General features: G+C 48.6%; 1 protein-coding gene across 1 annotated transcript in view; it reads right to left on the bottom strand.

The window, feature by feature from the left end:
• SETDB1 (SET domain bifurcated histone lysine methyltransferase 1) overlaps positions 1-22,882 on the bottom strand; it is a 99,915-nt gene that overhangs the window by 33,323 nt on the left and 43,710 nt on the right. The window contains exons 13-16 of the mRNA XM_040332919.1: positions 20,789-21,367; positions 3,380-3,496; positions 1,136-1,305; positions 165-715 (exon numbers count right to left, since the gene is read on the bottom strand). Coding sequence (XP_040188853.1) covers positions 165-715; positions 1,136-1,305; positions 3,380-3,496; positions 20,789-21,367 — 1,417 coding nt within the window. The remainder of the gene's footprint in view (positions 1-164; positions 716-1,135; positions 1,306-3,379; positions 3,497-20,788; positions 21,368-22,882) is intronic.

The following is a 22,882-nucleotide window of genomic DNA, read 5'->3' as shown; positions in this document are numbered from 1 at the left end:
CCTGAAGAACAGCTGATGAGGTTCGGAGATTTCCGTGGGCTTCGTCTGCGCCTACGCAGGAACCAGCTCGACAAGACACCGGCAACTATGTGGAGGATGGACACTACATCAAAAAAAAAAAAAAAACATTTGTGCAACACCAGTGACCAGCAGACCACTCTCACCTTAGCAGGTTCCTCCTTCTTCACGCGCTTCTCCACATCTGCCACATCTCCCATTTTGAGAGACGACCGGCTATCAGAGTCCAAATACGAGTCAGACATGGTGTTGGAGCTCAACCAAGAAGCCACCTTGTTCTTGGAGGTCTCCTCGGGCAGCTTGCAGTCTGCGTTTTCCTCTTGGCTGGTCTGTCTGGCTAAAGCAGAGTCCTTGTCCTTATCCTTGTCCTTAGAGGAGGTATTTACAGCCCCATTCTTCTGTCCCCTAGTTGTCCGCCGTGTAGCATAGCTCCGCCATACAGAGCTAGTTGTGATGTCCTCATTTTTTCCAAAATTGTCATCCGAACTGTCTTGGGACTCCTCCTGCTCCTCAGTGCCGGTGTTTTCTCCATGGTCTTCCTTGAGGTCTACGCCGCTGCTATCAGAAGATGACTTGACATCACTTTCGTAACCTTCCTTGTAGTTTTCTACGCTCTCAATGTGGTCCAAATTTGCAAAATATTCATCTCCCATCTCTAACCCTTCTTTGTCTGCAAAGTCATCTGTCAGGATTTTACCTGTGAGGGAAAACAAAAGGAAGGGTTCACCCAACTACTAAAGAGGATAATCCAGGCACCACAAACCAATATATCCTGCACTCCATGAATATGCATCGATTTCATTCCTAGAAAACTAGCTGCCTTGACTCCCAAAATTCCGCCCATACAGTATGTAGGGAAAAAAGCTTTGGAAGATGTAGTTCTGGAGGCACCAACTGCAGCAATTGTCGTAAGGATAACATAGAAAATTTTCACTTTCTAAGTTCAAGTCCACTTTGAAATTGTTGTAAAAACAACATTTTTTTTACCTTACGGCATTGAATGCAGCCCCCCAATTACTTTTTACCAATTCCCTCTAGCAACATTTATTCACAGATCTGCTCTAAATTCTAGGGTTATTCTAAAAGGTAACCCCCCCCCCCCCCCAAGTAGCCTTACCTGCATATATACAGACGAAGGACCCTTTTGCAATGTCATCCAGACAGCGAATTCCCCACCCTTTGTTCTGCGTCTTGAAGAGCTGGAGACGCACTTGGAGGCCATGCTGCACCAGGCGGTTCGTACATATACCTGGATTGCATTTACATCGCTTGTTGCATTCATACACCCTGTGATAAAAATAAATAAATAAATTAATTACCGTATATACTCGAGTATAAGCCAAGTTTTTCAGCTCCTTTTTTCGTGCTGAAAATGCCCCCCTCGGCCTTATACTCGAGTCACCTTTTTGCGCCTGATCTCCTGGATTTGGGGACCCGGTACTAGCTGGCTGTAGCTCCCCTGGACCCCAAATTTGGCAAACATATAGCCCCACTCTTCATATATAAGTGTGCAAAGTTTGTTGTCCAGGGGACCTACGGCAGGGGAGCACCGATTTTTCAAAGTCGGGCACCCCTTCCATAGACTCCCATGTTAAACGGTAATTTCTCTGGTAACTTTGAGGACCTGTTACCAGCCGGCTGTAGGTACACATGTAGCCCAAGTTCTCCTCTGCAAGTGTGCAACATTTTCTGTCTGGGGGACCTATGGCCGGGGAGCACAGATTTTTCAAAGCCGGGCATCCCTTCTATATACTCCCATGTTAAACGCAAGTCTAGTCATGGGCACAGTGAGGCATGGGCACAGTGAGGCATGCAGATGGACACCCTAGGCTTATACTCGAGTTAATAGGTTTTCCCAGTTTTTTGTGGTAAAATTAGGTGCCTCGGCTTATATTCTGGTCGGCTTTAACTCGAGTATATACGGTACTAGTAATGCCGGAGATCAGCGACTTATAGCGGGACTGAAATATTGCAGTGGACAAACTGGATACCCAACTTACACTTTTTGAGCACCAGTGACACCAATACAGTGATCAGTGCTAAAAAAAAAAATGCACCGTTACTGTACTAATGGCACTGAAGGGGTTAACATCATGGGGTGATCAAAGGGTTAAATGAGTTGTCTAGGTGTAATTAGTAACCGTGGGGGAGGTCCTTAGCGGCAACACAGGATCAGCAAATTCCCCTCTCACAAAAAGGTAATCTGCCTTGTTCACATAGGCAGAATGGAGGTCTGCCTTTCTCCTAAACCAGGGGTCTTCAAACTACGGCCCTCCAGTTGTGCAGGAACTACAATTCCCATCATGCCTAGTCATGTCTGTGAATGTCAGATTTTTTACAATGCCTCATGGGAAGTGTAGTTCCACCACATCTGGAGGGCCGTAGTGTGAAGATCCCTGTCCTAAACGATCGGCGGGTATCGCGTCGGACCCAGACGATTGCCTCCCGCTGTGTCTAACCACAGGAGAGGGTTCCTGGCGGCGCGCAACCCCAGACTCGGAAACTGTCAGATTACGTACCAGGCACGTGATCTGGCGCAGAGCGGCCGCCTTGCCGGAGTACATCTACGGTGGGTAGGTGGGTAAGCCGACAACACAGTGCCCCCGCTGCACCAAAATCCCAACCAGCATTGTTAGTCTTGTCCGCTGGACTATAGAACCCAATCTGTTTGCTCAAACTTTTGTCTCACGCCACGCGATTTCTCTCAGCAAAACAATACTGCGGCCTTGACTGCCAATACCCTGCCCAGAAACTGTGCTGGGGAAAGGGGCCATGGGAGATGTAGATCTGGGGGGGGTCATGTCTACATCAATAGGGACTGACCTTCCACCAGCTACGAGTAAGCATCACAAGATGCGAAACATGTCAGCTCTTTTTTCCTAGTCCACTTCTTGTTTGACTGCATGAATTTTGGCTGTTTTTTCCATTTGAATTTTTGTTGTTTTTTCATGTTTTGAATAAAGACATTGTTTTTTGAGGAGTGCGGCGATCCAGGATTTTTCTTTCATCCCCATCCCACCAGCTACTCTTGGAGGAATTGGACATGCCCAATGGTATAAAAAAAAAACACACACACACACACACACACACACACACAAAAAACACAAAAAACACACAAACAGTTTCTACCAAAAGAAACATCAGTAAGAAAAAAATATACTGGCATATGATGCAAGGAGGCAGAGAGGTGTTAGGCCATCCACAGAAAGTTCTAATCTCAGCCGGTTTAGCAGAATAATCATTCTCCCGTGCTAAAATTGTATAAGAATCAACCAATCAAAAGAGCCAAAAGCTAAATTCCATGATATTATGACAGGCTGGTGTGTATCCAGTGCACTTAGTTACAGCCATCGGCCTTTACCCTGTAGGTAGACACTCTTCCAGACGCTTGTGTTGGTATCCAACTTGCATGTTCACCTGCCCCCCAGGTGTGCAGCGAGTGGCATCTACCGACAGTTGGTGACAAGAACATTTGGACCTGAAAAAAATAAAAAAAATAATGAATCTTTAGATTGAATACCGACTCAGAGGAGAAGTAAATATTCCAATGACTGCAATACCGATAATTAAAGTGGATGTAAACCCCCAAAAATGTTTTTTTTTTTTTTTTTTTTTAATGAAGACACATCTGTTACAGCAGAGGATGTCATGTCATCTGTGCCCAGTCTTGCCACAAAGTTATTCCAGCTCTGAGAAATCGTCTTATCTTTTTTCAACAAGATAAAAACAGACACACAGAGAAATAGGTGTCAAATCTTCCCCCTTGCTGTGAGTGACACGTGATCTCCTCATCTTATGCAGGAGTGTGAGGGAGACATTCTGTGTACTTCACATCCCCCTCCCTTTTTCTCCAGCTCTCCCAGAATTGGCTGCTCCACACCTCAGCATGATTGAGCATGCTGAAGTCATGTGATGACTTTCCACAAGACCAGCAGATATTCAGTGTAAGAACCATTCATGCCTCGCCAACATGACGACTCCACCCACTGATCCCTGGACAACAGACCCGCCCACAGAATCCTGAGTATTGCAGGGCTCCAAACAGCTAAAGGGGAGATTTTAAGATTGAATAAATATTCCAATGACTGCAATACCGATACTTAAAGCGAAGTTCCACCCAAAAATGGAACTTCCGCTTTAAGGGAAGGTTACCCCCTGACATGCCACATTTGGCTCACACTTACTCCCTTGGGCACCGCGACGCCGGAAGGAAGGTCACCTCTCCCCCCTGCCTCTTGGCAATCTGGGACACATCACGGGTCCCAGTTGATTGCTCAGCCAATCACGGTGCGCAATACCTTTTGTCACAGTGTATTTGCGCAGCGGTCTTACAAGCGCACTATTTTGGGGAAAAAAAACACTTTTTTAAATTAAAAAATAAGACAACAGTAAAGTTATCCCAATTTTTTTTTATATTGTGAAAGATGATGTTACACCAAGTAAATTGATACCCAACGTGTCACGCTTCAAAGTTGCACCCGCTCGTGGAATGGCGACAAACTTTTACCCTTAAAAACCTCCATAGGCGATGCTTAAAAAATTCTACAGGTTGCATGTTTTGAGTTACAGAGGGGGTCTAGAGCTAGAATTATTGCTCTCGCTCCAACGATGTGTGGTTTGAACACTGTTTTCATATGCGGGCACTGCTCACATATGCGTTCGCTTCTGCGCACGAGCTCGTCGGGACGGGCGCTTTAACATTTTTTTTCTTCTTATTCATATTACTTTATTTGTTTATGTTGACAAAAAAAAAAAAAAAAAGGGAAATTAACCACTATTTTGGCACTTCTCTCCTTCATGTAAAAATCACAATTTTTTTGCTAGAAAATTAATCAGATTTTTTTTTCCATTTTACTTAACTTTTTTTATTTACACTTTTTTTTTTATTATCACTTATTAATATTACAAGGAATGTAAACATCCCTTGTAATAGGAATCAGTGTGACAGGTCCTCTTTATGGAGAGCTGTGGGGTCAATAAGACTCACAGGCCGACAGCCGCGATTGCGGCTTTGTTTACTTCCGCGTACCGGCGAGATAACTGGTGACCATCTGGTCACCAGTCATCTTTATGCTTTCCAGGCAGCGCCGACCGATTCTCTCTCTGGGCCCCGATGGCACAGGAGAGCCCGGAGAAGCACCGGATGGCGGAGGGAGGGGGGATGTCCCCTCCCGCTGCCTATAAGAACGATCAGGCAGCAGGACCGCCGCTTTGATCGTTCTTATGGTGCACAGAATCGGCGGCTGAAGATGGCGATATCTGAATGATGCCTGTAGCTGCACCCATCATTCAGATATCAACGCACAAAGTGGAGGACGTCATATGACGTCCTCCCGTGGACAAGTGGTTAAACATCCCTTGTAATAGAAAAAAACAGGACAGGACCTCCTAACTATAAGATCTGGGGTCAAAAAGACTTGGGGTGCAAGTGACGTTTTGACTTTGCTTCCGCTCTGCGATGATATGGAGACGGGTGGGGTGACAGGACCGAATCGCCTCCGCCGCTACCGACGGCTTCGGTAAGCAGAGGAGGGCACCGGAGAGCGGCGGGGGGGGGGGGGGGGTGGTTTGTGCATCTCTCGCCACGATAAAGGTAATCTTGCGGCGTACTTGCCGCAGAGACCACTTCTGTGATCTGGCGCCATCTTGTGGTGGCCGTTGGCATAAAAAAAAGGATTTTTGTACTCACCGTAAAATCCATTTCTCTGAGTTCATAGACGGACACAGCCTTCATTGACCTTAGGGTTATGCTTCTTCCTACCAGGAGATTTAGGCAGAATTCTACAGCACTTAAGGTGTTAAAAACTTTCCTTCATGCTGCTCCTCCCAGGGGGCGTGGCTCCCCCAGGCATAACCCACACCCTGCTTTAGCAGCCTCAGTTCGTAACAAGCAGTACAAACAAAGGAGGGGTGGGTGCTGTGTCCGTCTATGAACTCAGAGAAATGGATTTTACGGTGAGTACAAAAATCCTTTTTTCTCTTTCGTTCATAGACGGACACAGCCTTCATTGACCTTAGGGACGTCCCCAAGCAGTGTCAAAAAATTCGAGGGGTGGGAAAAATAACACAGCAAAAACAGGTTACACCCCAAACAAAAACCGGAGTTACTCAACGGAGGAACTCCAACCTTAAACTGCCGCCTGTAACACCCTGCGGCCAATGGAGGCATCCGAAGATGCACTCACATCCACCATATAAAACTTTGAAAAAGCGTGGACCGACGACCAGGTCGCAGCCTTACACACCAGTAACACAGAGGCTTGGTGTCGGAAAGCCCAAGAGGCCCCGATCGCCCTGGTCGAATGCGCCATGACCCGAAAGGGGGGCGCCCGCCCTTCAGGGCATAGGCCTGAAGCACAATCCGTCGGATCCACCTGGAAATGGTGGCCGACGAAACTGCCAGGCCCTTACTGGGACCGGACACAGACACGAACAGCGAGTCCGACATCCGGAACGGAGCTGTCGCCGACAAGTAAACTCGAAGGGCCCGAACCACATCCAAAGAATGTAAAGTGGCCTCCTTCGGGTTCTTCGGCTGAGGACACAAGGATGGAAGAACAATGTCCACATCCAAGTGAAAAGCCGAAACGACCTTAGGGAGAAAAACGGCTGCGGCCGCAGCACCACCTCATCCTTACGGATGACCAAGCAGGGAGCCTTGCAAGACAAGGCCACCAGAACAGACAGACACCCGTCTGATCGAGGTAATTGCTACCAGAAATAAAATCACCTTTTGTGACAATAAAACAAAAAACCTCCCGAATGTCCTCAAAGGGAGCATCCCGAAGCACTGAAAGGACTAAAATCAAGTCCCATGGGGGTAATGGAGGGCGCACCGGAGGGGCCACCTGCCAGACCCCCTGATCCAACGCACGCACCCAGGAGTGCTATGCCAAGGGTCACTGCAAGTAAAAAACAGCCAGAGCAGAAATCTGGCTCCTAACCGTACGTAAGGCGAGAGCCTGAACCACTCCCTGCTGCAAAGACAGCAGAATCCTGTACACAACGCATGTACGAGAGTGCCAGTTCATCTCCCCACACACAGAGAAGTAGGCCTTCCATGTATGAGGAAAAAACCTACGTGAGGTAGACCTCCGTGCAGGCAGCACGGTAGAGACCACCGAGCCCAATAGGCCTCGGTCCTTAAGCCCCTGGCTCTCAACAGCCACGCCGCTAAGGCCGGTGGCTGTGAAACAGGGTGGAAGATTGGACCCTGTAACAGAAAATCAATTCCCAGGGGAAGACGCACCTGGTCCGCGTACCAGAAGCGACGCGGCCAATCTGGGGCAATCAGGACCGATAGAATCCCTACAGCTTCTACTCTGCGCAGCAGGCGAGGAAGAAGCTTCCGAGGAGGGAAGGTGTAAAGTAGGCGACAGCGACCCCAAGGAGCCACCAACGCGCCCGCCCACGGGTCCTTAAACCTGGCCACGAACCGTGGCACCTACCGATAGAGACGGGACGCTAGAAGGTCCACGTCCGGAGTGCCCCACTTTCGGCACAGACCCCGAAACACCTGCGGGTGGAGAGACCACTCTCCTTGGCCCAGTGCAGTGCGACTTAGGTAGTCGGCTAGCCAATTCCGTATTCCCGGAATGTACCCGGCCGATAGAGCCGGAACGGACCCTTCGGCCCACCGAAAGGATGCGCGCGACCCCCGTCGCTGCAACAGAACTCCGTGTGCCTCCCTGATGATCAACCTACGCCAAGGACGTGGTGTTATCGGACAGGATCCTGACCGGTCGGCCCTGTAGATCCAGGGACCACCTGGTAAGGCAAAGCTTGATTGCTCGGAGCTCCAGAACGTTGATCAGTAGGCAGGACTCCACCTGAGTCCAGTGCCCCTGGGCTGACTGGGTGCCCCAAGCGCCCCTCCCCAACCGGAGAGGCTGGCATCCGTCGTGACCACTGTCCAGTGGCCTGCAGAAAAATGACTTTCCGGCCCGAAGCACCGGAAACGCCAGCCACCATACCAGGGGAGACATGATCAGATGACTCAACTGAATCTGGTAATCCAGAGATGACGGAAGCTAGTCCCATCGTGACAGCAGTTCCCTCCGTAGTACCCTGGCGTGGAATTGGGCATACGGAACCGCCTCGAAAGAGGCTACCAACTGACCCAGAACCTTCCTGCAGAATCGCAGAGATGACCGCTTCTGGGTCGGCAACTGCTGCACAGCAGATAGCAGAGTCTGAAGTTTTTCCGCTAGGAGAAAAACACTCCCGCCCCGGAGGAATCCAGGACCAGTCTCAGGTATCCCTGAGACGGAATCAACCCTGATTTCAGGACAATCCAGAAACCAGCCGAACACTCGGAGAGCCTGACACGTGATAGACACGGCTCCACCAATGCAGAGCTCGAAGAAGCTCGTAGGAGAATGTCGTTCAGACATCCCATGATAACAAACCCCCGCTGTCACAGCCGGGCCAGTATCGGTACGAGCACCTTGGCGAAAACCCGCCGAATGGGAAGGACACCATTGAAAATGGTCCCCCCCGACCGCAAAGCACAGAATCTCTGGTGGTTTGAGGATATGCAGGTACACGTTCATGACATCCAAGGATGCCAGAAAAACCTGACAAAACAAAACGAGGGACTTGAGGCCCAGGATCGACCGGGCCCCATCCTCCATGGGGACACAAACAGAATGGAGTAAAACCCCGAGACCGTTCCAACGAGGGAACTGGCACAATCACTCCCCTGACCAGAAGATCCTGGACAGCCCCTGACGGAGTCAACCGGCGAACCGGAGGGAAAAAACCTGTTTGGCAGACAAGAGAGAAACTCAATCTTGTACCCCAAGGAAAACACTTCGCAATGCGAAGCCAGTCTCCCACCCGAGACACGGGCGGGAGCAGACCTTCAGGCGGAAGCAGGTATGTCCGCAGACTTGTTAGGCATGCGGTATACGGTGCGCTGCTACCCCGCAGCGGGGATTCAAGCACCATGTAGACCTACCCCCACCGCACAGGGCGAGCGAAAAAACGCTCGGAGGTAGGCAAGGAGGGTCCTTGCACAGGGCGAGGTCCCTAGCCCTTCCCAAACCGTGGGAACAGCATGCGCTTACCACCTGTGGCATCCTCAATGATGCCAGTCAGGGAAGACCCAAAAGGACCGTTCACCCTTAACGGTGATCACCAAGGCCACCTTAGAGGTCCTTCTTCCAGCTCCTGCAGCAGGAGCTTCGCCCATTTAGTCGGGGCCTGCCAGGGCCCCGGCCAGAGCCGGCCTCACCGCCGAACCCACCACCGTGAATAGGGAGCGGGCCACGGCCTCCACTCTCCTATCAGCGGGATCCTGAAATGCAGGAGCCCCTTCCACAGGCAATGTGGTGGCCTTGCGCAGTCTGGACACAGGGGGGTCCACTGGCGGAGGAGAGACCTACTTTTTTTTTTTTTTTTTTAAAGCCCCCCTCAAGGGGGTAACGGGTTGCAAAGTTTTTTGACAAACTTTTTGCGGTGCATCCCATTCCTTGTATAACATATAGTCCAAATAAGGAACACAAGGAAACACTTCAGCGATGCGTGGTAGTCTGCTGGTACTGACACGGAGGTGTCTCCGCCACATCCTCAATTTTTAGAGCCTCACGCACCGCAGAAACAAGAGCTCCAACAAATTCTTGCCAGCAACTGACTGCAGCAGAGTCATCCTCACTATCCATAAGGGTTAAAACCCGCAGCCTCTGACATAACAGAACCAGAAAAAAACAGCGATTCTGTGTCATCCCCAGAAGCAGGCTTCAGGGAGGGGGCGTTTTTTTACCCCCCATCCGGGCACTAGCTGCTTCAAACCTGGCAAGAAACCCAGGACAGCCAACATAACAGATGTGGCAGGGGGAGGGGCATTAAGGGTTAACTCAGGCATAGCTTGAGTTCCATAGTGTCAGCGCTGAGTCACCCACCCTGCAAGGCAGGACAAAAAAAACCCACTGGTCACCTCCTTGCTGCTATTGCAGAGCATGGGGGCCCCCGGTATTCACCACCCCACCCAGCTGCAGAGGGAGCTGAAAAACCTCAGGTGTGCTCTGATGTGCTGACTGTGATGTGTATTCACCTCATGGAAGATTCACAGCACTAAAACTGTAACAGCACTAAAAACTGACCAGAGGCTGTGCCGAGTCATCTCAGGGAAGAATCACATCGTTACCAAGGAGATTTCCAAGACGGCCGCTGTCTGAGGTAAAAATTACCTCATAGAACACAGCAGCACTGACTGCTTTGTTACCTCAGAAAAGAATCACAGCGTTACCAAGGAGATTTCCAAGACGGCCGCTGTCTGAGGTAAAAATTACCTCATAGAACACAGCAGCACTGACTGCTTTGTCTGTTACCTCAGAAAAGAATCACAGCGTTACCAAGGAGATTTCCAAGACGGCCGCTGTCTGAGGTAAAAATTACCTCATAGAACACAGCAGCCCTGACTGCTTTGTCTGTTACCTCAGAAAAGAATCACAGCGTTACCAAGGAGATTTCCAAGACGGCCGCTGTCTGAGGTAAAAATTACCTCATAGAACACAGCAGCCCTGACTGCTTTGTCTGTTATCTCAGAAAAGAATCACAGCGTTACCAAGGAGATTTCCAAGACGGCCACTGTCTGAGGTAAAAATTACCTCATAGAACACAGCAGCCCTGACTGCTTTGTCTGTTACCTCAGAAAAGAATCACAGCGTTACCAAGGAGATTTCCAAGACGGCCACTGTCTGAGGTAAAAATTACCTCATAGAACACAGCAGCACTGACTGCTTTGTCTGTTACCTCAGAAAAGAATCACAGCGTTACCAAGGAGATTTCCAAGACGGCCGCTGTCTGAGGTAAAAATTACCTCATAGAACACAGCAGCACACAGCAGCACCCCCCAGAGTAACAACACAGTCCCCCTAACAACACACGGGCCCCGGTGGTAACAAAGAAAACCCAGGAGGCCCCCCTTCACAGCCACTACCCAGTCAGGGGAAGGAGGGAGAGGAAGGGGAGAGAGGAAAGCAGGGCGGACCCTCAGTCGACCTCCCCAGGGAAACCACCAGCCAGACCACTTACCTGAGTAAGGGGCCACTACTTACCTGTCCTGCGACTACCCGGCTGGAGGTATCCCAGACAGAACCAACGTCCGTAAGCGGCATGGCTGTCGGCCAGACACACTGTGACAAAGCCATAGAGACCGGTCATATGTGTGCCCTAGAACCAAAGTTCCCCGGCCGCCCCTGGAGCAATGGGGCCTGTCGTGGACGTCCCAAAGCTGAGCTGAGGGCCGGCACACGCTCGAAGGCCGAACATGGGGGGACTACAAGAGTCGAGGACCCAGCCTGTCACCCAGTCGGCTGTTGATAGAAGAATCGCAGGATTCAAAAATGCAGGAACAAAATAATAAAAAAAGCGAGAAAAATCGCCAGAAAAAAACTCCAGAGTCCAGGAACTCCAGAGATAGCCTTGACCTCCTGTCGTTAGGCAGAAAACAAACTGAGGCTGCTAAAGCAGGGTGTGGGTTATGCCTGGGGGAGCCACGCCCCCTGGGAGGAGCAGCATGAAGGAAAGTTTTTAACACCTTAAGTGCTGTAGAATTCTGCCTAAATCTCCTGGTAGGAAGAAGCATAACCCTAAGGTCAATGAAGGCTGTGTCCGTCTATGAACGAAAGAGAAAGTAAAACAGCAGTTCCAATGTGCCATCTCATTCGCTCTAATTAGAAACCCCAAACATTATATATATTTTTTTTATTCTAACACCCTAGAGAATAAAATGGCGGCCGTTGCAAACTTTCTGTCACACCGTATTTGCGCAGCGGTCTTACAAGCGCACTTTTTTGGGAAAAAATTACACTTTTTTAAATTAAAAAAATAAGACAACAGTAAAATTATCCCCATTTTTTTTAATATTATGAAAGATAATGTTACGCCGAGTAAATTGATACCCAACATGTCACGCTTCAAAATTGCGTCCGCTCGTGGAATGGCGACAAACTTTTACCCTTTAAAATCTCCATAGGCGACGGTTAAAAAAATTCCACAGGTGGCATGTTTTGAGTTACAGAGGTGGTCTAGAATTATTGCTCTCGCTGTACCAATCGCGGCGACACCTCACACGTGTGGTTTAAATACCATTTACATATGCGGGGCGCTACTCACGTATGCGTTCACTTCTGCGCGCGAGCTCGGCGCGACGGGGCGTGTTTTCTGGCTCCTAACTTTTTTAGCTGGCTCCTAGATTCCAAGCAAATTTGTCAAACCCTGCCCTAGAGAATAAAATGGCAGTTGTTGCAATATTTTATGTCACACGATATTTGAGCAGCGTTTTTTCAAACGCAATTTTTGGGGAACAAAATACACTTCTAAAAAAAAAAAAAAAAAGTGAACAGTAAAGTTAGCTCGCGTATCCCAGAGAGGAGCGATTATGCAGTGCAATGTCCATGATACGCTTGTGCTAAATCCTTTAACCACTTCCAGCCCAAGGACGTCATATGACATCCTGGACTTTCAGCTGGGATATCTGAATGATGGGTGCAGCTACAGGCATCATTCAGATATTCTTTTCTGCCAGCGATTCTGCGCACAGCAAGAATGCTCATAGCGGCAGTTCTGCCACTTGATCGTTCTTACTGGCAACGTGATGGGACGTGGCCCGCCCCCCCCGGTGCTTCTCCGGGCTCTACCGTGCCATCGGGGACCCGGAGAAAGAACCGTCCGGCGCCGGATGACGACCATAGAGACTTCTGGTGACTACATGGTCGGAGGCCCGTGCGCAATGTTATGACGTCACAATCGGGCCAAAGATGTTAACCAAGCCGCAATCGCGGCTGTCAGCATGAGATCGAGGGAATTGTGACCCCGCATCCCTCCATAAAGAGGACCTGTCACAATAGATCCTTATTACAAGGGATATTTACATTCCTTGTAATTGGAATAAAAGTGATCAAAAAAATTTAAATGTAAAAAAATAAATAAGTGTAAAAATAAAACAATTGAAGTAAAAAAAGAAAAAAATATTTAATTAAAAAATATATATATATTTTTTTTAAATGTTGTTCAAACCCATAGAGCGTACTATACTCCTGCTAGGTTGGCTTCGATATACTCCTCGGTCCCCTCGGAGTGTTGGAGGTGCTCGTTTGCACCGGCTGACGCTCATCATATATTTTGGGGCTGCCCCCAGGTCCAGCTGTTTTGGACTGGGGTCACTTCTTGTATAGCGGGGTCCCGATTCCGCTGGAAATTAGTGTCTGTCTGCTCGGTCTGGTGGAGGAGGTGGTCCCAGTCAAGGGCTCACAGAACTTTACTTAACCACTTAATACCCACACGCCGTCATATGACGTCCAAAACGGGGACCTGTTATCCCGGGTGGACGTCATATGACGTCCTGGGCTTTGCGGGGGGGATATCTCAATGATGCCTGCACCCAGAGGCATCATTGAGATATCATTTTTTAGCGGCGGCAATCCTGCGCACCGTAAGAACGATCATAGCGGCGGTTCCGCCGCTAGATCGTTCTTACAGGCGGTGGGAGGGGACATCCCCCCCCCCCTCCCGCCGCCATGCGGTGCTTCTCCGGGCTCTCCCGTGCCATCTGGGGCCCGGAGAGATGATCGCCGTCCGCCGGATGTTTGCCATAGAGATGGCTGGTGACCAGATGGTCACCAGTCATCTCTATGACCGTCGGAGGCCCGGGCGGCGATGTGATGACGTCACGCCCGGGTCCCCGTAAGTAAACAAACTGCAATTGCGGCTAGTTTGAATGAGATCTGTAAAAATGTTTTCACATACCACTTCTGAAAAACAAATTCTACCCCACTACGCACCATTCTCAATATACAGAAGCTAAGAGCAGGGGAGTATCGATACTTATCTCCGCGCGGGTCCCTTGGACACCACTGGATACCCTGTCGGACGGAGAGGGACGTTTTCTTTTTCTGAAAGGCAGAATAGGGGATAGGACGATTACGTTTGCCAACCTCTATGCTCCAAATGCCCAACAGGACGTTTTCCTGAGGAAAACCTTGACACAGCTCAGGCGCTTCACGGAAGGCCATTTGATACTGGGGGGAGACCTGAACGTTTCTCTGATCCCGACTGAAGACAACTCCTCCGGGAAGTCGTCCTTAACCCGAGATATGCGGAAGCGTATCGACGCTACCCTACACTCGATGCAACTGATAGACACCTGGCGTCTGCTGCACCCTGGAGAGAGGGATTATACCTTTTACTCTAGGGCACACCAAACGTATTCGAGGATTGATTACTTCCTCTTACCACATGGACAACTAGATGCGGTCCGGGATGTCGACATCGGGTCGATCACGTGGTCGGATCACGCCCCTATTACACTGAAATATTCCCTCTCTGAGCACAGTGGAGGCCAGAGGCCAACATGGCGACTGAATGAGGGGCTCCTACAAAACGCGGAGGTTATGACAGATGTCATCAAGGAATTAGGACATTACTTCTCCACCAACGGTTCCCCGGACAGTGACGTGGGCGTAGTGTGGGAGGCACATAAGGCGGTGATCCGGGGAGTGCTTATCAAACACGGAGCAAGGCTGAAGAAGGAACGCTCGGCACAGCTAAATTCGCTCCTTAATAGATTGAGAGCACTGGAATCCACACATAAATTGACCCCGAATAGACAAGTAGGCGCGGAACTGGACGTGCTCCGTTCGCAAGTAACAGACCTATTGCACTTCAAGGCCAAAGCGGCGCTGCAGACCTGTCGACGATATACATATGAGTCGGGTAATAAATGCGGCAAGCTGCTGGCCAACACACTGCGCTCCCGTCGACAAGCCTCCTATATTCCACACGTACTGTCCCCTACAGGGCAGAAACGGTCCACACCACAGCAGATTACACGGGAATTTGGGCAGTTCTATAGCTCTCTGTACAACCTGACCAAACCCTCTACTTCACCAGACTCAATACGAGAATATATCTCCACATCCCTAATGCCCTCTCTACCTGCTGAAGCCCGAGACAGTCTAGAAGACCCCATCACATTACCAGAGATCCAACTGGCCCTGAAGAGCGCCAAACCAGGTAAGGCCCCGGACGGCCTCACCATAGCATACTACAAGACTTTGCTTCCAACGTTGGGGCAGCATATGGTGAGGCTGTTCAATGAGCTAGGCGCCGGGAAATCGTTTCACGCCACCACATTGCAGGCCCAAATATCCGTTATTTTTAAAGAAGGGAAGGACCCAGCTTGCTGTGGTAACTACCGTCCCATATCCCTCCTCAATACAGACCTTAAATTGTTCACCAAAATCCTAGCATCTAGACTTCAGAGACACCTCCCGCACCTTATACACTTAGACCAAGTGGGCTTCGTGCCCACGAGGGAAGCCCGGGACAACACGATTAAGGTACTTAATCTCCTACATATGGTATCCTCCAGTAAAACACCTAGCCTGTTTGTAGGGACAGACGCCGAAAAGGCGTTTGACCGGGTTAGCTGGCAGTTTATGATGTCTACTTTGGAACACGTAGGACTGGGAGACAGGATGAGGACTTGGGTGGCAGCGGTATATAAGGGACCGACGGCACGAGTGAAAGCCAATGGGGTGTTATCGGACCCTTTCCCAATAACCAACGGGACAAGACAGGGGTGCCCACTTTCCCCCCTCTTATTTGCGCTATCGCTGGAACCCTTCTTGTGTCACGTCCGGCTAAACCCGGACATTAAAGGCGTCCTTACTACAAAAGCGCACCACAAGGTTTCCGCATACGCGGATGACCTCCTTTTTACCCTTACGGACCCTGACGCCTCACTCCAGGCCCTTTTTCGTGAATTCGATATCTATGGCGGGCTCTCAAATTTAAAAATCAATCTAACAAAGTCAGAGGCCATGGGAATAGGGATCCCTCAGCAACAGCTAGCCCGGCTCAAAACTGGTTTTAATCTAAAGTGGACGGAAGTTGCACTAAAGTACTTAGGGACACACATCCCCCCCTCAACTACGCATCTCTACCGACTGAATTTCCCCCCCCTCCTGACAGAGGTTCGGAAACTACTGACCCAGTGGACCGGGGGACTGCACTCATGGGTGGGTAGATGTAACATCTTAAAAATGACAATCTTACCCAAATTTTTGTACCTACTGCAGGCCCTCCCGATCCACATACCAGGGGAGTATTTTAAACAGGTACACTCCACGTTCATCCGCTTCCTCTGGGCGGGGAAAAAGTCACGTATTCATAGAACAATCCTTTCCCTCCCTAAACTACATGGAGGTCTGGCCCTACCGGACATCCGGACCTATTATCACTCAACACACCTGGTGAGATTAATCGACTGGTGCCGTCACGGACAAACTAAGTTATGGACCCAGGTCGAACAAGGCCAGGTCAAGACTCCCCTACACCGTGCCCCGTGGTGCTCAGCTCCACTCCCCTCATCTGTAATGCGTCACCCCCTAGTGGGAAACACGATCAAGGTATGCGTGAGTCTTTTCGCCCGGCTACCCCTGGCCTCCAAGAACTCTCCTCTCAGGCCTATCATTGGACACCCGCTCTTTGAACCGGGTTTACAAGACAGGAGGTTTTTGGACCTCGGGAGAGCCGGTATTCTGCAGGCGTCACACTTTAGCTCGGGAGGGAGGTGGAAATCGGCAGCGGAATTAACTGACACGGAAGGCGAATATCGCCTTGACTTTTTGAGAGCGAACCAGCTGACTCACTTTTTGAGTAATATCCCAGCCCCCCCAGCTGGACAAGCGGCACTGACAGAGCTGGAGGAGCTGTGTGAAGAGACCGGAGTGCTCCCACACGCGCTCTCCCTGTTCTATGCCATGTTGATCGCCCCCCCCGGAGACTACCAGATGCCATCCCTGACAAAATGGGAGAGAGACCTAAATACGCGACTCTCACCCACCACAAAACAGACTATAATCCGCTTCACGCACAAGTCATCCCTATGTGCAAGAATCCAGGAGACGAACTACAAGGTTCTTACTCGCTGGTATAGGACACCAGACCTACTAAAGAAACTGTTTCCCGACACTTCCGACGCCTGCTGGAGATGCCACCAGGATAAGGGCACTCTGCTCCACGTGTTCTGGGCCTGTCCGCGAGTCAGGGGCTTCTGGGAAGAGGTACGCCGGATCACACAAAAATTTACGGGATACGTAGTGCCGGATGACCCGGCCTACTTCCTCTTACATGCCACCAATATACCACCAGGAGTCTACAAGAAATCAGTGGTGCGTCACCTTCTGGACGCAGCCAGAGCCTGCGTGCCTCTCCGATGGAAATCCCCTCACCCTCCGACTATTGCCCTCTGGCTAAATAAGGTTGACGAGATCAGCCGAATGGAGGATTTGATCCTCTCCAGCCAGCAGCGTCAGGAAGTATACTCTGAGACATGGCAGTTATACAACATCTTTAAATACTCGGACGAAGGTCGGGATCTCAGAGAGGCCGAATGCCCGACGACAACTCAGTCACAGGTATAATACCTGTCCTACTGGAAATGCAGAATATCCGGAAACGGATGTGATACACTCTACGCCCTCAGGGGCGCTTCACACCCATCCTGCTCGTGCGACTCCCCCAAACCCCCCCCCCCCTCTATCTTCCCTAACCCACCTTCTACTAGACCTTGCTCTGCTTCTCTATACTCTACTCTTTAACCTTCACTCCACTTCACTCACTGTAAACGGAAAATAGTACGAGGGGTCGGTCCGCCCGGGCTACGATTTTAGGGCAGGAGTTGATAACTCCAAATGTTGAGACACACTCTTGGCGGGACCTAGTTAAATTAATCTGTCATACTGAAATAATAAGCATATAAAGGTAGGCCCGCGTGTATATTGATGTATGCAAATAAGTTTTTGTGTCTAAGCTGTGACTGTTGTATGGCGATGGCCCGTTTGGATTGACTTCTTTGATGATAAATAAAAAATTAAAAAAAAAAAAAAAAAAAAAATGTTTTCACAATGTCATTCTTTCCAGCCTGGAGGAGAGATGTGGGGTCTTATTGACCCCGCATCTCTCCTTAAAGAGTACCTGTCACACAGATTTCCTATTACAAGGGATGTTTACATTCCTTGTAATTGGAATAAAAGCGATTGAAAAAAAAAAATGTAAAAAAAAAAAAAAGTGTAAAAAATAAATAAATAATAATAAAAAAATAAATAAATAATAAAAAAATTAAAATGCCCCTGTCCCCGGTAGCTCGCGCTCAGAAGCGTACGCACACGCAAGTCCCCACACATGTGAGGTATCGCCGCGTGCGTTAGAGCGTGTGCAACAATTCTAGCACTAGACCTCCTCTGTAACTCTAAACTGGTAACCTGTAAAAATTTTAAAGTGTCGCCTATGGAGATTTTTAAGTAACGAAGTTTGGCGCCATTCCATGAGTGTACGCAATTTTAAAGCGTGACATGTTAGGTATCTATTTACTCGGCGTAACCTCATCTTTCATATTTTACCAAAAAATTGGGCTAACTTTACTGTTTTGTTATTTCATTTATGAAACCATTTTTTTTACAAAAAAAAAGCCGTTTGAAAAATGATTGCGCAAATACGGTGCAAGATAAAAAGTTGCAATGACCGCCATTTTATTGCCTAGGATGTCTGCTAAAAAAAACATATATAATGTTTGGGGGTTCTGAGTAATTTTCTAGCAAAAGAATGATGATTTGTACATGTAGAAAAGAAGTGCCAGAATAGGCCCGGGAAGGGGGTAGGTTTTAAAGTCCGGTATTGAAGTGGTTAATATATTACTGTTCTATGGTAGGAAGGCCATTTTGCTTAAATGGAAGAAACCGGGGGCTCCCGAAGTTGCTTTCTGGAAGGGGCTGGTAAATACAATGATTCCATTTTACAAGGCGACATATCTTGGGGCTGTGGCGGGAAATTTGACAAAGTATGGAGGGCTTGGTATGAATCTGATCTAATGGTGGGTTAATTTGAGATGAGATGCAAGTTATAGGAGGGATCCTGAGGTATGTGTCATTCTCCTAGTCCGGGTGCATGGGGTTCTGGGTGTTGTAATTGCTAAGTTGGGAAAGAGGAGGCTTTTAGCTCATTTGGTTTGCTCTTATTGATCAAAAGGAGGGGGGGGAGGGAACTGAGTAGGGGGGGGGGGGAGGGGTCACTTTTGGTATGGCTGCTGTCAGTGTATGGCAAGGTTACTACGTTAGTATGTTTTTGCCGGTCATGTTGACCGAAGGTTTTACTTGATGTTGTGCCAAGAAACGTATGTCTTGTATGTTATGTCTTTTGAAAATTTTCAATAAAAATAAAAAAAACGCTGTTCAAACCACACATGAGGTATCGTGCGTGAGAGCAACAATTCTAGCACTAGACCTCCTCTGTAACTCTAAACTGGTAACCTGTCAAAAAAATTAAAGGGGTTGTAAAGGTAAAAAAAAAAAAAAAATCCCTAAATAGCTTCCTTTACCTCATCCTTCCATTTTCCTTTTAAATGTCCTTATTTCTTCTGAGAAATCCTCACTTCCTGTTCTTCTGTCTGTAACTCCACACAGTAATGCAAGGCTTTCTCCCTGGTGTGGAGAAAGCCTCTTGAGGGGGCGAGCAGGAGGGTCAGGACGCCCACTAACACACAGCTCCTTTATCTGCAAAGTAGAGAGTGTCCTGACTTGCCTGCTCGCCCCCTCAAGAGGCTTTCTCCACACCAGGGAGAAAGCCTTGCATTACTGAGTGGAGTTACAGACAGAAGAACAGGAAGTGAGGATTTCTCAGGAGAAATAAGGACATTTAAAAGCAAAATGGAAGGATGAGGTAAGTGAAGGAGGACTGCACTAAGGTAAAGGAAGCTATTTAAAGAAATGTTTTACCTAACCCCCCCCCCCCCCTTTAAAGCGCCATTCCATGAGTGTGCACAATTTTAAAGCGTGACGTGTTAGGTATCCATTTACTCGGCGTAACATTATCTTTCATATTATACAGTTGGGCTAACTTTACCATTTTGTTTAGTTTTTTTAATTCATGAAACAGTTATCCCCCCCAAAAAAAGGCGTTTGAAAAAGTTGCAATGACCGCCATTTTTTTCCCCCGGGTGTCTGCTAAAAAAAAACCATATGTAATGTTTGATGGTTCTGAGTAATTTTGTAGCAAAAAAATTATGATTTTTACATGTAAAACGAGGAATTCCAAAATAGGCCAAGTATGGAAGTGGTTCAAAAAAAAAATAAAAAATTCTCAATATAAGTTAAAGTGGAGGTTCACCCTAAAACAATTATCTAACATTACATCCAGCATACTAACGACATGTACAGTATGCAGGTATTTTTTTTCGCCGTACATAGCGTTATATTGTTAATTTCCCCCCGGGTTCTGATTCCCGCGGGAGTGGGCGTTCCTATTGAGAGGTTAGATGATAGACGTCTGGTGAAAAACTTCCCAAGGCGCGTCACCAGTTTTCCGTAAATGGCCTACCTGCGAGTCGGCTCTATATGGCGCCTGCCGTGTAGAGCTGACTGCGCAGGCGCCATATAGAGCCGACTCGCAGGTCGGCTATTTACGGAAAACTGGTGACGCGCCTTGGGAAGTTTTTCACCAGACGTCAATCATCTAACCTCTCAATAGGAACGTCCAGTCCCGCGGTAATCAGAACCCGGAAGCCGGGGGGAAATTAATATAACGGTATGCACGGCGAAAAAAATAAAAAAAAATACCAGCATACTGTACATGTCGTTCGTATGCTGGATGTAATGTTAGATGATTGTTTTAGGGTGAACCTCCACTTTAAAGAGTTCTTTCTTGACAATTTATCAGATCATATTTACAAGTCAGATCCTCAAACACGCGAATCTCCGTATCTAACCTGTCTCGGCATCCATCGGTGCAGTCGCATCCCACCATATAGTCCGTTCCCGTGTTAATAAATACTCCTCTGCCGGGAATGCGTTCCTTACTATACGCCACCTGTGGGGGAGGGGTCCTGTCTATCTCATTGACGCAGGACAGAGGCACATCCTCCTTGCCGTAGGTGATGTCGGGGATATAATAGAAAGGTTTCTGTGGCTGGAACTTGCGGTCCACCAGAACATACGGGTCCAAGCAGAACATTTCCAAGAACAGCATGTCGCAGGTTGTCTCTAAAACGTAACGCTCGATCTCAGGCATGGTGCGCAGGCTCAGGCCGCACGGCGTTTTGTAGACGACGTGGAATCCCAGCTTGCGGTTCACCCGCCGCCGCGCGGTCATACGCCGGAAGTCGTACAGCAGTGGCACCAGCAGAGGGTTCTTGCCCCGATGATTGACCACGCGGATGCGGGACAAGCACGAGTAGCTACAGATGTGAGGTAGGTAAAACAGCTTCTCCATAGGAGCCTTATAAGTGATCTCCGTCGGCAGCGCGTTTGTCTGAACAACTTGAAATGGCACCACGTTTGTCACAAATCTATAGGAGGGGAATAAAGAAGAGGAACAATAAGACATACTACATAGTGCATTATGCTTCAGGCGCTGACATTTTATTTTTAAGCCTCATACACACGATCGGATTATTCGATGGGAATTGTGTCATGACCGGCCGAAAAATTAGATTGTGTATGAGGCTTTATTGTTGATCAGTATTCTCAAATCCTTTTTTCCAGCTAAATTCTAGCCAAGCATCCTAGGTGCACAATTTTACATTTATCAACATTAAAGTGATTCTAAATGGTCATTTGTTTTTCTTTAACTGCTTCCCGACCAGCCACAGTCATTATACTGCGTCAAGGTGTCTCGTTCCCACGAGTCGCCATAGCTAGCTGTATGTCGGTGCGGCACGCGCCCTGCCATTAGCCAGCGGGGGAGCCAATCAGCGGGTCCGGCGGACTCAAATGTCAGCCGGCCACCCACGATTGTTCCCCGCAGTGACAGAACGGGGATCTGCCTGTGTAAACAAAGCAGATCTCCGTTCTGACAGGGGAGATCACACAGATCCTGTCTTTCTGCTGAGCATTTAGACGGATCTGCATTTCCCCAGTCACACCGCCCCCTATACAGTTAAGTGGGATTTCATCCGAAATTTTTTTTTAACCTTAGATTGATGCTCATTTTGTCAAGGGGAATCTGGTAGTTTTTTTAAAATCGAAGCAGTACTTACCGTTTTAGAGAGCGATCTTCTCCGCCGCTTCTGGGTATGGTCTTCGGGACTGGGTGTTCCTATTTGATTGACAGGCTTCCAACAGGCTTCCGACGGTCGCATCCATTGCGTCAAGAGTAGCCGAAAGAAGCCGAACGTCGGTGCGGCTCTATACGGCGCCTGCGCACCGACGTTCGGCTACTTTTGGAAAATCGTGACGCGATGTATGCGACCGTCGGAAGCCTGTCAATCAAGTAGGAACGCCCAGTTCCTGCAGTCCACACCCGGAAGCGGCGGAGAAGATTGCTCTCTAAAACGGTAAGTACTGCTTCGATTGTAAAAAAAAAAACACCCGATTCCCCTAGACAAAATGAGCAATCTAATGTTAAAAAAAAAAGGTTTTTGGGTGAACCTCCACTTTAAGCCTCATACACACGATCGGATTTTGATCAAAGCGTAGGACTTTTGTCCGAAGGACGTTAGCCAGGAACTTGTATTGCATACAAAACGCCAAAGAATTGTCGGCCAACAAACTGGAAACTATGTGATTTTTCAGCTCTTTAGTGCCACCCTTTGGGCAACTTCTGCCAACGTTGTGCTATGGCGAGCATTGCTTTGGAACATGCGTGTTTGTACGCTGGAGGAGTTTTGTCCGAAGGACTTGTGTACACACAATCGGAAAATCCGACAACACACAAAATTGTTGCAGACAATTTTAAAGCACCCTATCCAACATTTCTTGGTGGAAAATCAACGACAATTGCCCCGATAGAGTTACAAACGGTCGGTTTTTCCGACAACACCCTGTCATCACACAATTCCCGTCGGATAATCTTATCTTGTGTA

This window comes from Rana temporaria, chromosome 13 (assembly GCF_905171775.1).
Source record: "Rana temporaria chromosome 13, aRanTem1.1, whole genome shotgun sequence".
In the NCBI taxonomy this organism is placed as follows: Eukaryota; Metazoa; Chordata; class Amphibia; order Anura; family Ranidae; genus Rana; species Rana temporaria.
The sequence above is the reverse complement of the archived record's forward strand: the minus strand, read 5'-3'. Positions and strand labels throughout refer to the sequence as shown.